This window comes from Notamacropus eugenii, chromosome X, assembly GCF_028372415.1.
Source record: "Notamacropus eugenii isolate mMacEug1 chromosome X, mMacEug1.pri_v2, whole genome shotgun sequence".
NCBI lineage: Eukaryota > Metazoa > Chordata > Mammalia > Diprotodontia > Macropodidae > Notamacropus > Notamacropus eugenii.
Genome location: NC_092879.1, coordinates 29,373,592 through 29,388,694, shown reverse-complemented (window position 1 = coordinate 29,388,694; position 15,103 = coordinate 29,373,592). Strand labels below are relative to the sequence as shown.

The following is a 15,103-nucleotide window of genomic DNA, read 5'->3' as shown; positions in this document are numbered from 1 at the left end:
AGGCAGGAGGTGGTTACATCTCTATGGGCCTATCCCAAAGGCTAGGAAGCTATTGATCAGCCATCCTTGGCATGGGGTACCTTTCCATCACTCCACTATCTTGTGTGTTCCATGCACATCAAGATTCCTTAACAAAAGTTTGCCGACATCTTGGCCCCAAATCTAGCCATCATACTATCACTTCTTTCAATCAGAACCTTTATGGGTACAGGGCACAGCTGGACAGAAGGCCTTCTTCTGCCAATCAGATGTTCCTCTTCCTGAGAATGCACAGCACCAATTAACAGGCAGACATGGCACTTGGTTCAGACCTCACCAAGCATGAAGTAAGCTCCTAGAAAGGTCACATATTGGCTTTTCTCCAGGTCTCAGAGTTCCCAGCAGGTATAGCACAGGGGATCCTAATCACTTGGGCTGTGGGTCTCCCTGTGTGGCTCTTACACTTCTGATTTCTGCCCAGAATGACATCACTTTAAGTGGTTTGCTTTCAAAATCTACCATGGTCAGAATGGATTTTAACCAGCAAGTTATACACAGAGAAATACTTCTTCCTTCCCTAGCACCATATCAACTGTAGACGCTTTCTGGGTCCTGTTCATGGCCTATACTTCCTTGTGACTGGGGCAGGGAGAGAAAGGATGTGAAGTTATATGAGGAAATGACCGTGACATAAAAAATTGAAGGCATCAATAAAACTGGGTAGATGGATGAATGGATGGATGAATATTTGTTGTTGAGTTATTTTTCAGTCGTGCCCAGGCCCTTCATGACCATATTTGGGGGTTTTCTTGGCAAAGATACTGGAATGGTTTGCCATTTCCTTCTCTAGCTCATTTGACAGATGAGGAAACTGAGGCAAACAGTGAAGTGAATTGCCCAGGGTCACACAGCTAGTAAGGGTCTGAGGCCAGATTTGAGCTCATGAAGATGAGTTTTCCTGATACCAAACCTGGCGCTCTATGCACTGCAGTGCCACCTAGCTGCATGGAGGGATGGAAACCTTTGCAAATGAGGGGACAGACGGAGGGGCCATAATAACTATATAGTTTGTTGTAACTGCCTGATGGTCCTTTGGGCTAGTCGATAAAAACAAAAATGAATGATGGGGCACTATTTCAGTAGATGGCCCCAGCTATAACCACTGACTTAACAACTGATGCTACAAATCAGTCAAACCTGTTGTTTGTTACCTACCTTTTGGCCTGGAGGCCCAGGAGGTCCTTCTGCTCCAGGAAATCCAGGTAAACCTGGGTGGCCTTCCAAACCTGGAAGTCCTCTCTCTCCCTGAAAAAAAAATCAATGAAAGGTAGAGTCATTGCATAAGGAAGTGGGTAGGACCAACAAAAGTACCAAGGAAAGTAATCTGTTGTTTATTGGGCCCTAAGCTAAGGACTATGGGAAGCAGGGGTGGGAGGCAGTGAGTGGTTTCTATACTTTCTTCTATCTAGGAATCCTAATTGTCCCAGACTAGGGAAGTTTTATTGTTCTTGTTGTTTGTTTAATTAACTTTCATTGTAAGTGCTAATAATAAATGATCATCAGGCAAAAGAAAGAAAGGAAGGAAGGAAGGAAGGAAGGAAGGAAGGAAGGAAGGAAGGAAGGAAGGAAGGAAGGAAGGAAGGAAGGAAGGAAGGAAGGGAGGGAGGGAGGGAGGGAGGGAGGGAGGGAGGAAGGAAGGAAGGAAGGAAGGAAGGAAGGAAGGAAGGAAGGAAGGAAGGAAGACAAAGGAATCCAAACACCCAGATAACTCTCACTTTAATTCAGCCAATGGCATTGTACATTTAGTTTCCATTACCCTGGAAAAATGATCAAAATCTTAGTGGCCAAAAAAATTGTTTTTGCAAATGCTAAGTGTACGTAAAGTTATGCTTCCCTGTGGAGAGGAAAAAAATGATCAGATATGAAATGAACTTTTCAAGCACAAATGTAAAACCTTTTACAGGGAAAGGACCACTGAACCTGACTGAAAGAAATGTGTGGGAATAAATACATATGGTCTCAGGATGAGTGATAAAGGAAGATTAGACCAGAAGCAAGGATAGGCCATTAGGTGACGCAGCAATGATCCAGAAAATGGGCTGTTGAGTCGAATCCAACCTCAAACACGTACTAGCCGTGTGTCTAATCTCTGTCTACCTCAGTTTCACCATCTCTAAAAACAGGAGACCAATAGTACCTATCTCCCAGGGTTGTTTTGAAGATACATTTACATAATTTTTGTAAAATGCTTTGCCAACCTCGAAGTGCTTTATAAATGTTAGTGATAGTGGTGATGGTGAGGGAGCCCAAGGGTTTTTAACCATTTTTTGTGTTGTGGACTACTTTAGCAGTCTAGTGAAGCCTATGGACCCATTCTCAGAATCGTATTTTTAAATGAATAAAATAAAATACAGATTACAAAGGAAGCTAATTATTTTGAAATACAGTCAACAACATAGTTTTAAAAATAAGTTCATTGACCCAAGGCTAAGAAGCACTGGTATAGAGAAACAGCAAGAATTACCCATGAATCTTTGAATAGGTGTCCAGATCTGAAGAAACTTGACAAATCCCAGGAGCTGTATGTAGTTCGTTATCTGACCTACTCGTGATTGGTGTTCCCAGGTACTTGGGGTCAGTTAACAGACCTTTGGTAAAATTCGAGAGACTATGGTTTCTTTTCTCTCCATCAAAATAAAAATGCAGAGACCCCAGCCCATGCCTCAGGTCACTCTGAATCAATCTAGAGTCTGGATAGAGTCAATTCACAAAGCTGGAGCTATATAAGAGGCTTCATTTCACAGAACCAGACCAAGACTAGTTCTCAAGGCCTATTTTAAGGAAAATGCCCAGGCCAGCCTTGTCAACATTCCTCTCCAGGCTCCACTCCTGATTTTCTGGACCTTCTCTACTACTTCCCTAAGCTAGCACCCTCCCTCTCCCTCTTTTCATTTGCCTTTTCTTCATTGCCTTCCCTCATTAGATTATAAACTCCTTGAGGGTAAGTACTGTCTTTCTGCTTGTATTTGTATCCTAGCTCTTAGCACAGTGCCTTACTATTAAGTAGTTACCTAATAAATGCTTGTTGACTTGACTCAACAATAGTGAAAAAATACCTGCTTTGGTACTAATGTCCCCTAGGGGAGTTGTATGTTATAATAATAACAATAACAACGGCTAACATTTATATAGTACTTACTATGTGCCAGACACTGGGCTATGCATTTTAAGATGATTACTTTATTCAGTCCCCACAACAACCCTGTAAAGTGGGTGCTGTTATTATCCTAATTTTACAGTTGGGGAAACTGAAGCAAACAAGTGACTTGCCCAGGATCATACAGTTCGTAAGTTTCTAAAGCTGGATTTGAACACAGGTCTTCCTGACTTCAAGTCTGGTACTCTATCCACTATAGCACCACCTAGCTGCCCCAATGATATTATAAATGCTATATATTTATAAACAAACAAATGAATAAATAGATATATCTCTATATATGTATCTATATATCTATATCGGGATATAGATATATAGATATAAAAGGTAGGCAAGGTAGGTGTGACTGCTTCTGTACCCTAAAATCCAGAATCAGACTAGTTTATCTGTCAATAAGGATGGATCGTAGGATTTGCAACCTAGAGCTGGAAGGGCCATCTTGTACAAATTACTCATTTATTTTATAGAAGAGGAAAATGAGATCCAGAAAGGCTAAGTGACTTTTCCTTTATCACACACAGGATTTCTAGGTGTAGAGCTGAAAAAAACTTTAGAAACCACACAATCCAAACACTTCATCTTACAGAGGAGGAAACTGAGGACCAGGAAGAAGAAACGTCTTGCCCAAGGTCAAACAAGTAGTAATCTGGGGTCAGGACAGACTCAATTATCTCACTGAAGATGTGGTCCTCTTGGGAGTTAAGAAACCCAGGTTGGAAGAGCACAAATTAATTATTTTTCTACTGTTAAACACCTGTTACAGTTGGTTGGAATGAAGGAAGGGGGAATGAACAGAGATGGTAAAGTCCAGACACACTTAGAAGGAATACAGATGGAGTTAACATTCTTCATCAGTAGCCAGCACTCTCTTAGGACATCCCAACCTGGCCAGAGGGAAATTTGAAAACTTTAGGTTACATAGAGGAGCCCATGAGATTAATAGCATCGACACAGCCCAATATAGGGTGTCTACTCACATTAATGAAATTACCCACTCTTGAAATATTCAAGTACTGATAACCAAGTAGGATGCAAAAAGGCATGAGAACCAGCCATCAGAAAACCTGTACTTCCTGCCTTATGAAACTGAGCAAGGACCACGGCAAAGTCACTGATACAAAATGCAGCTTCATTTTAGCCCATGTGATGACATGGTAAGTTGGGACTCTATGTTAGGTCCATTAATGTGCTTTCAGAGCCTCCCTCCACCCCCACCATGGTCATGCTTATATCCATGGTTCACTGTTCAAGTAAAGATCAGGCATAAATGTCTCTGTAAAGGATAAGTATATCTGCGGCTGGGGAGGCTTACACTCATCTAAAGGAAAAGTATTTCAGGCAGGTGATTAGAACTAGATTCAATGAAAGAGAAGAAATAACAGTGAGAAAAGAAAATGATAAAAAGCAAAGTATTACATGAACAGATGTCTTGATAGACACTGTGAACAATTTACTAAGACCCTTTTGGGGCCTTACCTTCTCCCCTTTTATTCCACTGCAGTCACACTTGAGTCCGGATGAACACCCATGACAAGCCTTTAAAAAACAAAGAAAGAGAAGGGTTATTCTCAGCCCCAACCCAGCCTTGTACACACAGCATATCTACATATATGCTCCTCAGGCCTGTGCTGCCTCAGTTTTCCTCCATCACTGGGGACACAGAGAGAGTGGTAAGAAAAGGGGATGGAGGGGCTAAGAATCACAGTTTGGAGACCATCGATAAACATTCACTTGGTTCATGGTACTCTCAATGTGATCTCTTCATCCAATGACCAGCACTTGGACATATTACCAAAGATAGTGAATCTCATCAATCATGCCATTCTCACTATAAATGAAGCCAGAAGGCAAAAGAAAATTGGAACAAAATAGACAGGTGGCTCACAGGTTCTCCAGGGAGATGCAAATAAAGGAGATGGAAGGACTGGTTTAATTGTGTATCCAGAGGCAACCAGAAACTTCAATTCACAGGACATTTTGGTCAGCCTGCACTGCAGGGCTCCTAGTAAGTATTCGCAAAACAACCACCATGAAAATAATTGCAGTTTATACATCAACATCTGTTGCTGAAAATAAAGAGGAAGTTGAATTCTATGAAGAAATCAAAAACATGCTCAAAATTAAATCAACATGTATGCCGATAATGGGTGATTTCAATGCAAAGGTGAGCATGGGGAAGGTTGGAGAAAAATATGGTGGAAAATATTCATCAGGAATAAGAAATGAAAGAAGCTGAGAACTTAGAGATGACACAGAAGTCTCAAGTTCCAACAGTACAAGTACTCTGAGAAAAAAGTCAAGACCTACTGGCAACAAATATCCCCACCCCCAACGAAACTAATTATATTTTAATCAACAGGAAAAAGACTCATTACTGATGTAGCAATCATTTCAGAATTAGCTGTCTGTGTAGAGTCAGATCATTAAATTGTTAGAGCAAAACCCTAAATTGGTACAAAGCTAGAAAAAGAAATAAAAATGAGTTAGGTAACGCAGTGTTGGACTTAACCATCAGGAAAATCTGAGTTCCAATTCTACCTTAGATTCTACTAGTTGTGGTACCCTGAGCAAATCACTAAAATCTTTCTTAGCCTCAATTTCCTGATGTACAAAATGAGGATCATAATAGCACCAACCTCCCAAAATTTCTGTGAGGATAAAATGAGATAATATTTGTAAAGCATTTTGCAAGTGTTACAGCACTATCTAAATGTTATCATGATGATGATGATGATGTAAAATTTAAAAACTTCAAGCTGACCTTTTAAACAAGTTATTGCAAAGATAATCAAAGATGGAAATAGTCAATGTTGGAGGAATTGTGGGAAGATAGGCACACTGGTGCATAGCTGGTGGAACTGTGCATCTGTATAACCATTCTGGAAAGCAATTTGGAATTATGCAGATGAAGTCTAAAATGTCCATAACCTTTGACCCAGAAGTTCCACTACTAGGTTAGGACTCCAAGAAGGCCATTGATAAGAAAAAAGTCCCCACATATGCCAAAATATTTGTAGCAGCACTTTTTGGGACAGTAAAGAATTAGAAACAAAGCAGATGTCAATCGATTGAGGAATAGCTAAACAAACGAATGAATGTGAATCTAAACATGAATGTAAAGGAATATTACTACGCTGTAAGAAATTATGTATGTGATAAATACAGAGAAGCATGATAACAGCTTTATGAATTGTGGCAGAGTGAAATAAGCAGAACCTAAAAACATATGCACAACGGCTTATTGCTGTTGTTCAGTTGTTTAGTTGTATCCAACTCTACATGACCCCCTGGACTTGGTTGCCCATGGTGTTTCCTTGGCAAATATACTGAAATGGTTTACCATTTTCTTTTCCAGTGTGTCCCTATTTTACAGATGAGGAACTGAGGCAAACAAGGTGAAGTGACTTTCCCAGGGTCACACAGTTAGGAAGTGTCTGAGGCTACATTTGAACTCAGATTTTCCTGACTCTGGATTCACTGCTGTCTCTAACCACTTTGCCACCTAGCTGCCCCATATACACAATGGCTACAACAATACGAATGGAAAGAACCAACACACACACACACACACACACACACACACACACACACACACAATCAAAAATGAATGGTTCAAAATTACAAAGAATAAGCACAGCTCAGAAGAGATAGGAGACGACCTTGTGCCCACCTCACCCCACCCTACCCTATGGGAGGTCCATACATTGCATATAGTTTTAGACTTTTTAGAAGTATCGATCAGTTGTGTTCATTTTTACCCCAATTCCTTTTCTTCTTTTATCTTAAAAATGCTATTTATGCTATGGAATAGCTCTCTGGAAAAGGGAGGGGAAAGAGTATTGGGAGAAATTATGGTAATACCAAAAAAAGACGTTGGTAAGACTTAAAAATAAGCCACTGATGTAAAAAATGGGAAATGGACAGAGAAATGAACATTGAAATCAATGATAACAGAGAATTTGTTGGGGAAGGGCACAGTTTTGAGCAACCAGTCCTCAAAATATCTGAGAGAAGACATAAAAAGTAGAGACGATCTTAGGAAAAAATCTCAGACCTTATTATCTGCACTCCTCCCCACAGCTCCCCCCCCCAAAAGAAAAGAAAATGAGAATCTGGCTATTTTTCTATCTCTACAGTTTTTTTTCCCTTTTAATGAGAATAAGCTACACACACAACATCCTTGATGAAGGTTTGAGAAAGGAACGAGCGAGCGTTTACAAATGATATTCTACAGCAGCCCACATCTTTATAATTACACAACTGACTGAGCAGTATAGAGAATACATTGGGCTTGTCTGTTGACTTTGATCGAGCAAAATGCTGCCTGAAAGGCCCTCCTGCAATATGGTGGCTCTCATGCACACATCAAAAATCCAAGATTTCTTGAAAAATGTGTAGTAGCTATTTCCACATTGCCTTTTTATCTTTGTGGGGATCCGAGGGCCCTAGAATTTTCCAGAGAGGGAGAATTAGGAAACACTGGGAAGCAAGATTGCTCCATCTTGTCCCAGACAGAAGGAGGATGGGGAAGATGTACTGTACAGAGCCCACTAGCAAGGAAGAAGCCAGGCGATCTGTACGCTGCTGCCCAGCACCAGCTGCTTCCCTTTTCCTTTTGTTGCTTTTGAGACAGGCTTTCTGATTGCCAAGCTGGGGACTGAGGTGATCATTGACTGCCCTTGGAGCCAGATCCACTGATTGCTGGGCGGACCTCTATGGGCCACAGCTGCCTTTGAATTAGAACTGCTGAGGTTTTCTATGAGGCAAACCAGGACTGTGGCTACAGTAGCTATTATCCAAGCCTCAGGAGGCCAGGGAAAAGGCAACCAGACACCAACTAATAGTGGTGACCCAGATGAGAAAGCAGAGATCAGGAAGAAAGACATCCTCGGAGAATCCTGCCTGCTGGGGAGCAAGGAGAGAACTGATTTCTCTCATTTTCTTTCTCTGATTTCCAAAGCTATAGTCTGGGAATTGGAATTGGGGTTCTAGATGCATATTCCTCCCCTTATTCCTTCTGATTAAAAATAAAAGCATTTTGTTCATGCCTTTTGTCTTTGTAATGAAGTCATTTTCTTACCACCCCACCCCCAATGAAACCATAAATAAACACCACCATCCAATATATAGCTTTTGTCCTAGACCTTTTCCACTTTTCATGTCTTCTTTTAGACATATTAAGAATTGGTCCCTCAAAACCAGGTACCCTTCCAACACATTCTCTACCAGATATGACAACATAGATCACCTCTCTACTACTGTGTTTCACTGTATGGTCTCTGGGATTATCTGTATCTTTGATCACTCACTCAGGGTTTGATGTCTATCTAGCAATCTATTTATTTACATTGTTGCAATCTCATATATATATTATATATGTGTGTATATGTACATATGTATATGTGTGCATCTATGACTGAATACATATATACATACACATACATGACTGCAACAATGTAAATATATATTTCTCTTGTCATATGTATAGATTTCTCAGCATAAATATATATTTCTCTTATTAGTCCGAATCAATTTATGCACATTCTCCCATGTTTCTCCAAATTCCTCATAATCATTGTCTCTTACTGTACAATGATATTCTATTACATTAAAAATCATTAAAATTATAATCAATAACCATTGATTAAGTACCTACAGTATGCCTGACACTGGGTTAGATGCTAGAGAAACAAATATAAAGAATGAAATAATTCCTGTTCTTAAGGAGATTCCATTCTGTTGGGGGATACAAGAAGGACATACAGAAGTCTGCTGCGGTCAGGCACAATTTTGTTTGGGGGACAGGGCACTAGCAGGTGGGGACATCAGAAAGTTGTGTTTGGGCTGTGCCCTGAAGGAAGAGGGGCTATAAAGGGAGGCAGAGCATTCTGGGCATGGAGTGGGATTCCATTTTAGACATTCCAGTGGAAAGGCATGGAGATGGAAGATGAGCTATAATGGGTAAGGAACAGAGAGAAGGGCACTCCAGCTGGACTACAGAGTATAGGACCAGGGAACAGTGTATAATGAGACTAGAAATATAGATGGGTCAAGTAAAGGGAACTAAAGGCTAAATGTGCAGCTAGGTGGCGCTGCAGTGGATAGAGTGCATTTCAGACCAGGAGTCGAGAAGACTCCTTTTCCTGAGTTCAAATCCAGCCTCTGACACTTCCTAGTTGTGTGACCCTGGGCAAGTCACTTCACCCTGTTTACCTTGGTTTCCTCATCTGTCAAAGGAGCTGGAAAAGAAAATGGCAAACCACTTCAGTATCTCTGCCAAGAAAGCCTCAAATAGGATCACAGAGGGCCAGACACAACTGAAAAAATGACAAAAACAAAGTTTCTATTTGATCCTAGAGGTAACACTGGAGTTTACTGCATCATAGAATGATATGTGGCATAGTCAGATCTGCACTTAAGGAAAATCATTTTCGCATCTCTATGGATAAATGCAGTAGAGAGACTTGAGGCAGATAGACCAATTAGGAGGCTAGCACAGTAATATAACAAGAAGAAGAATAGTAGTTAACATTTACATGGCATTTTACATGTATTATTTACTTCCCAGATTTGAAAAGCACTTAATTCATTTATTCCTCACAATGACCATGTGAGAGAGGTGCTATTATTATGCCCATTTTCCAGATTTAAGTGACTAACCCAGGGTCATACAGTCAACGGCTGGGGCAGGATTCAAACTCACATCTTCCTGGTGCCAAGCACAGGCCTTCTGTCTGTTGCACCATCTAGTTACCTACCATACGCTGTCATCTTGTCAGCCGGTGACATACAGAATAGAGAATGCCTGGACGTTCTTCAAAGAGTGACGGGGTCAGGCTTGAGAAAGGGCATCGGCAGCAGAACAGAAGTGTTAATGTGGTTTGACCCAGTGGAATCATCACAGGAGAACCTCCAGTCAACAAAGATTTTGACTGGATTAAATGCTCAGGAGCAAGGTCATTTTGAGGGATGACCAAAGCACACAAAGAGGATTAGGGAGAAGTCAGAAAGAAATCAATTAATAAATTAATTATAAGACTGTTATTTTTCCATTAATACTCCCTCCCTCCTAAAAAAAGGAATGAGAATCAATGAAATAAGTTCATTCAATTCGATTAATTTAAGTCTTTATTATGTACCAGGTGGTGAAGCGGCCAGAAGGCCTCAGTCCTACATCTACCACATACAGGCAGTCACTTCCCCACTCACTGCTCTAAGCAACCTTCCAAGACTTTAGGTTGCCAAAAAGATGGTGACTTGCACTAGGAGAGGAAGTTTTCTCCTCTGGAACTTCCCCATCCCAGTGAAATCCCAGGACAAGTTCCTATCCCTATGTGCCAAACACTGTGTTAAGTCAGGGGTGGAGACAAAAGAGAAACAACAGTCCCTACCCAAAGGAAGCCCCCATTCTTTTTCCTTTGACATGACATATAATTTATTTATATTACCAGGTATGGCTGTGCCTACGCTAGAGTCCTGCACCAACGCTTTATCACATTATGTCGCTAACTCAGGGTTCCCAAAGGTTCCAATTCCATCTCTGACTCTTACGAGATGTGTGACCTTGGGCAAGTCCCAGCTTCTGATGTTCCCTACATTAACCTGGATCTATTTTGCAGTTAGGTGTTTGTGTCTTCTACTACAGAATATAAGCTCTTTGGGGGAAGGGGACTATTTCCTTTTTGTCTGTCTCTCTATATTAAGGGTTCTTAACCTTTTTTTCATGTCATAGACCTCTCTTTGGCACTCTGGCAATGTCTATGGACCAGACCTGCACAACATTCGGCCCACCGCCAAAGGATTTTGGGTGGCCTGTGAAAAATGTAGAGGAGGTAAAAATAGGTAAAGATATGATGACTGCTTTGTTGATGCCCTACTTAACCCACCTTCCACTAGTCACTATTGTGCCCATCATGTAATTTGGTGGGTGGGAGCCATTGCACACTCTCTCCTGTTTGTCACATAACCCATGGAAATCAAGCATCATCATTCTGTCTCCAATTACTTTTACCTGGAAAGTGAGCTGCTAAAAAACCTATCTGTGGCCCGAAGAGGTTTAGCCTGTTTTCATTTTGGCCCCTACCCACTGCCAAATTGTGCTGGTTGGCTATGGACCCATTCGCTGAATGTCTTTTAATTCATAAAATCAAAGGATCACAAAAGAAACCAAAGGTTAGTGAAAATAAAGATATATGTTTTTCCCATCCAAGTTCATGAACCCCTCCCCTGACATTTACCTATAGGCACCTTAAGATTAAAAACTCCTGTCCTAGGGCCTAGCCCATTACATGGGATACAGAAGGTGTTAAATAAATGCCGCAAGTCAACCACAGAACACTGAGGAAAGCTACCATCTAGGTGGCTCAGTGCATAGAATTCTGGGATAGGTGCTCAAATCTTGTCTCAGATGCTCATTACCTGATATGTGATCCCAGGCAAGTAACTACCTCTCTCAGTCTCAGTTTCCTCATCTACAAAATAAGAAGACTGAACACGATGGCTTCTTTCAGATCCATATCTATGATTCATGCAGTAAATCTTTGGGAGCCAATGAGCAAATCTGCATGGATTGTCATAGTGGCAATTAAGGCAGATGCATATTTTGAGAAGCACCTTTGATGCTTTAACCCAAAACAGGTACTAATGGAGGGGAGATTTCAGGCATCCTGGACAGAAAGGTTTTTCAGCAGGTGGGCCATGACTAGGGAAGCAGCAACCTACTTGAGACCAGCCATCACTAAAATAATCCAAATGCAGCTTTTCTCTCCCAGCAGCAATTTCACCTGTTTATGCCTGCATGTCTTATCTCCCTGATGAGCCCTGGTAAATCGAAGGGCCAGAACGTTTTGATTTTTTGTCTTTCCATTACCAAGGCCCAGCACAATGCCTTATACACAAGAGGTGTTCCACAAACATCTGTGTTCCTTGGTATATCCCACCCCAGACAGAGGATTGTCAAATGACGGAGCAGGTGCTGACTGAGTGGGGGAGAGAAAAGCTTAAGACTTCTGATAATGGATCCTTAACATCCTCTGGCCATCATTTAGATTTCTTCTCCTGTTCCTTTCATCAACTAAATGCTTTTACACCTCTACCTCCCTAAGGAAAAGGTCAGTCCTCTCCAGAGGCTTTTAAAAATAGTATTGTGCGCCACAAAACAATCAAAACTCAGTGTGGAGAAAATTATAAAGAGCAAGCTTGGCTCTCAGGAAGAAATATGTGAAAACAGCTCCCCCTTGTGTTTGAAGAGAGTAGGGCACACAAGTATAGAACACAGAATATCAGACTGTTTCAATGGGTTCAACAGTATTGCTAATTTTTTAAAATCTCTTCTTCCTTTTTTTTCCCCCTTTTAAATCCTTAATTATAAAGGCTGCCTCTCTGAGAAGAGAGATGGTGAAGGATTCAGGAGGAAATATAATCAGTGTAAAAGTGAAAAAAAACCTTTCAAATTGATTTTTAAGAATAGTTATTATTGTGACAATATTTTTAATAGGAATGTATATGTAGGGCTTATACCAGATTGCTTCAACGTGTTTAACAGTATTGCTAAATTTCTGTCTCTTTTTTCTTTTACATCCTTTATCATAAAGACTGCCTCTCTGAAAGGTACAGGAGGAAATATAATCAATGTAAAAATGAAAAAAAAAACCTTTCAAATTGATTTTTAAGAATGGTATGAATGTGAAAATGTTTAATAGGAATGTATGTGTAGAGCCTATATCAGATTGCATGCCTTCTTGGGGAGGGAGGGGGAAAAAAATTTGAAACTTATGGAAGTGAATATTGAAAATTAAAAATAAAATTAAAAAGAAAGATAAAAAGAAAAAAGAATGGTGTTGTACATACATGACAGAGGGATCTCAGATAGTTCTAGCCTATTCTGCTGGAGGGGTAAGAGGTTGGACTAAATAACCTGGTACCTCCCTGTAGTTGAAAGACCCAGTGATATTTAGCCTAAAAAGGAGAATACTTGGTCCCAAAAGGCAATAGGGAGCGAGTAGCTGCAAAGAGAATAAACTTAGACATGAAATGTTTGGGGTGGGGGGGAGTGCCTAGCAATGAGAGTTCTTTAAGAGTGGAATGTGCTGCCTAGGGAAGTCCTAACTGGATATCTTCAGTCAGAAGTTGGATTACCAACCATCAAGAATCCTTTTCATGTAGATGTTGGAGCAGATAGTGGCTGAGGACCCTTCCAACTCTCAGATTCTGCAATCCTGCAATTCTGAACCTGCCGACCTAAACTAGACCAAACAAGTTACCTGTGTTGGGATACTATGCCAAATTCCTTTCCTGAACAAACAATATAAACAAATATCCCATTCTTACACCCAATGAAATGCCAAGTTGTGTTGATTCTACCTCTACAATGTCTAAACCCAGGAAGACGTAAGCTTCTTGTGGACAGGGAGCAAGCCCCAGGGAGAAGCAATATGGTATGATGAACAGAGAGCTACCTGGAAAGGCAGGAAGATCTAGACTCAAACTGGCTGTATGAGCCTGGGTAAGTCATTTAAGCACTCAAGAGCTTCTGATGGGCCTTGGTAGAAGGAAGTTCCTCATGTGGGAATTCCTGTTAGCAATAAAATAACAGGTCTTAGTCCCTATCCAACCCAGTAAGTGCTGACTAAATGTGTTGGGTTGAATGGCCACATCTCTCGGATTTGTCTCCTTCTTGTCCCTCACACACAGAGCCATGGTCCTCATTCAGGCCTCCTTTCCTCTCTCCTAGACCATTACAATAGTTTTCAAATTATTTTCCTTGTTTCCTCCTAGTCAAATTTCTACCAGACTTCCAGAATAACATTCCTAAACCTCTGCCAGAAAAAGCACTAAAGGAGAGTGGGAGGGGAATTCGGAGGGCACCCAATCGGAGGCTCCCAGGTCAGAGGATCACAGGCTCATCCATCTGGAAGGGACCATAAAGGTCAGCTAGTGGAATCTTCTCATTTCACTGAGGTCTAGAAAGGTAAATGACTCACCCAAAGTCATACAGGGAGTAAATAGCAGAGCCTAGATTTGAATTCAGGATCTCTGACTCCCAATCTGGTTGCTCTCCATTATGACCTATTCTCTGGATTACTCTGTCTTCAATGATTTCTTAGGAGAAACACAGTCTTCAGCCCACCTTTGAAAGCCTTCCACAGTCTGACCCCCATCTAATAGTCCTGTCTTTTTTTCCCACATTACTGCACTGACACATTCTCCATTCCCATCAAATTGACCTACTAGATGACACTCCATCTCCAGTCTCCTAGCATGTGCACAAGCTGTGACCCCTGACAGGAATGCCACTGCTCCCTCTTCTTCCCTTCATCTTCCTCATACCAATTTCCCCACTTGTGAAATGGGAATAATAATAGCACCTACCTTAAAGGGTTGTTAAGAGGCTCAAAGGAGGTAATATATATATATATACATACATATATAAAATACTTTGTAAATCTTGGGGAACTCCCCATCTAAATGCTAGTTTTGATCATCATCATTAGAATTCTTAGCTCTCTTCAAAGCTCTGTTCAGGGACCTCCTTTTACCCAAGAGTTTTTTCTCTTATCCCACCCAGCCCTCAATCTAAGAGATCTCTCTAGCTCTGGAAATTCCTTTGCATCATTTTGTATGGTCACGTGACATAGTGGTGCCTGGAAGTCCTGGGTTCAAATTCTGCCTCTGATACATCCTGGCTATGTGACCTTGGGGCAAAGCAAATGACCCCTCAGCATCTGACACTCCATGATGCACAGAAGGTGAATCTCTCCATTGGTGGGAATTCTTTCATAGCTCTAACCGCAAAATCCCAAGTCTGCTCCCTAGACCTATTACTGGACACAGACTTTCTATTTACTTCACTATATACACACTACATTGTTTTTCCCCACTTCCACCCCCAAGAGGATGAAAACTTCT

General features: G+C 41.0%; 1 protein-coding gene across 1 annotated transcript in view; it reads right to left on the bottom strand.

Annotated features, from left to right (window-relative positions):
- Nucleotides 1-15,103, bottom strand: part of COL4A5 (collagen type IV alpha 5 chain) — a 210,964-nt gene that overhangs the window by 162,056 nt on the left and 33,805 nt on the right. Inside the window, exons 2-3 of the mRNA XM_072626493.1 lie at nt 4,673-4,732; nt 1,195-1,284 (exon numbers count right to left, since the gene is read on the bottom strand). Coding sequence (XP_072482594.1) covers nt 1,195-1,284; nt 4,673-4,732 — 150 coding nt within the window. The remainder of the gene's footprint in view (nt 1-1,194; nt 1,285-4,672; nt 4,733-15,103) is intronic.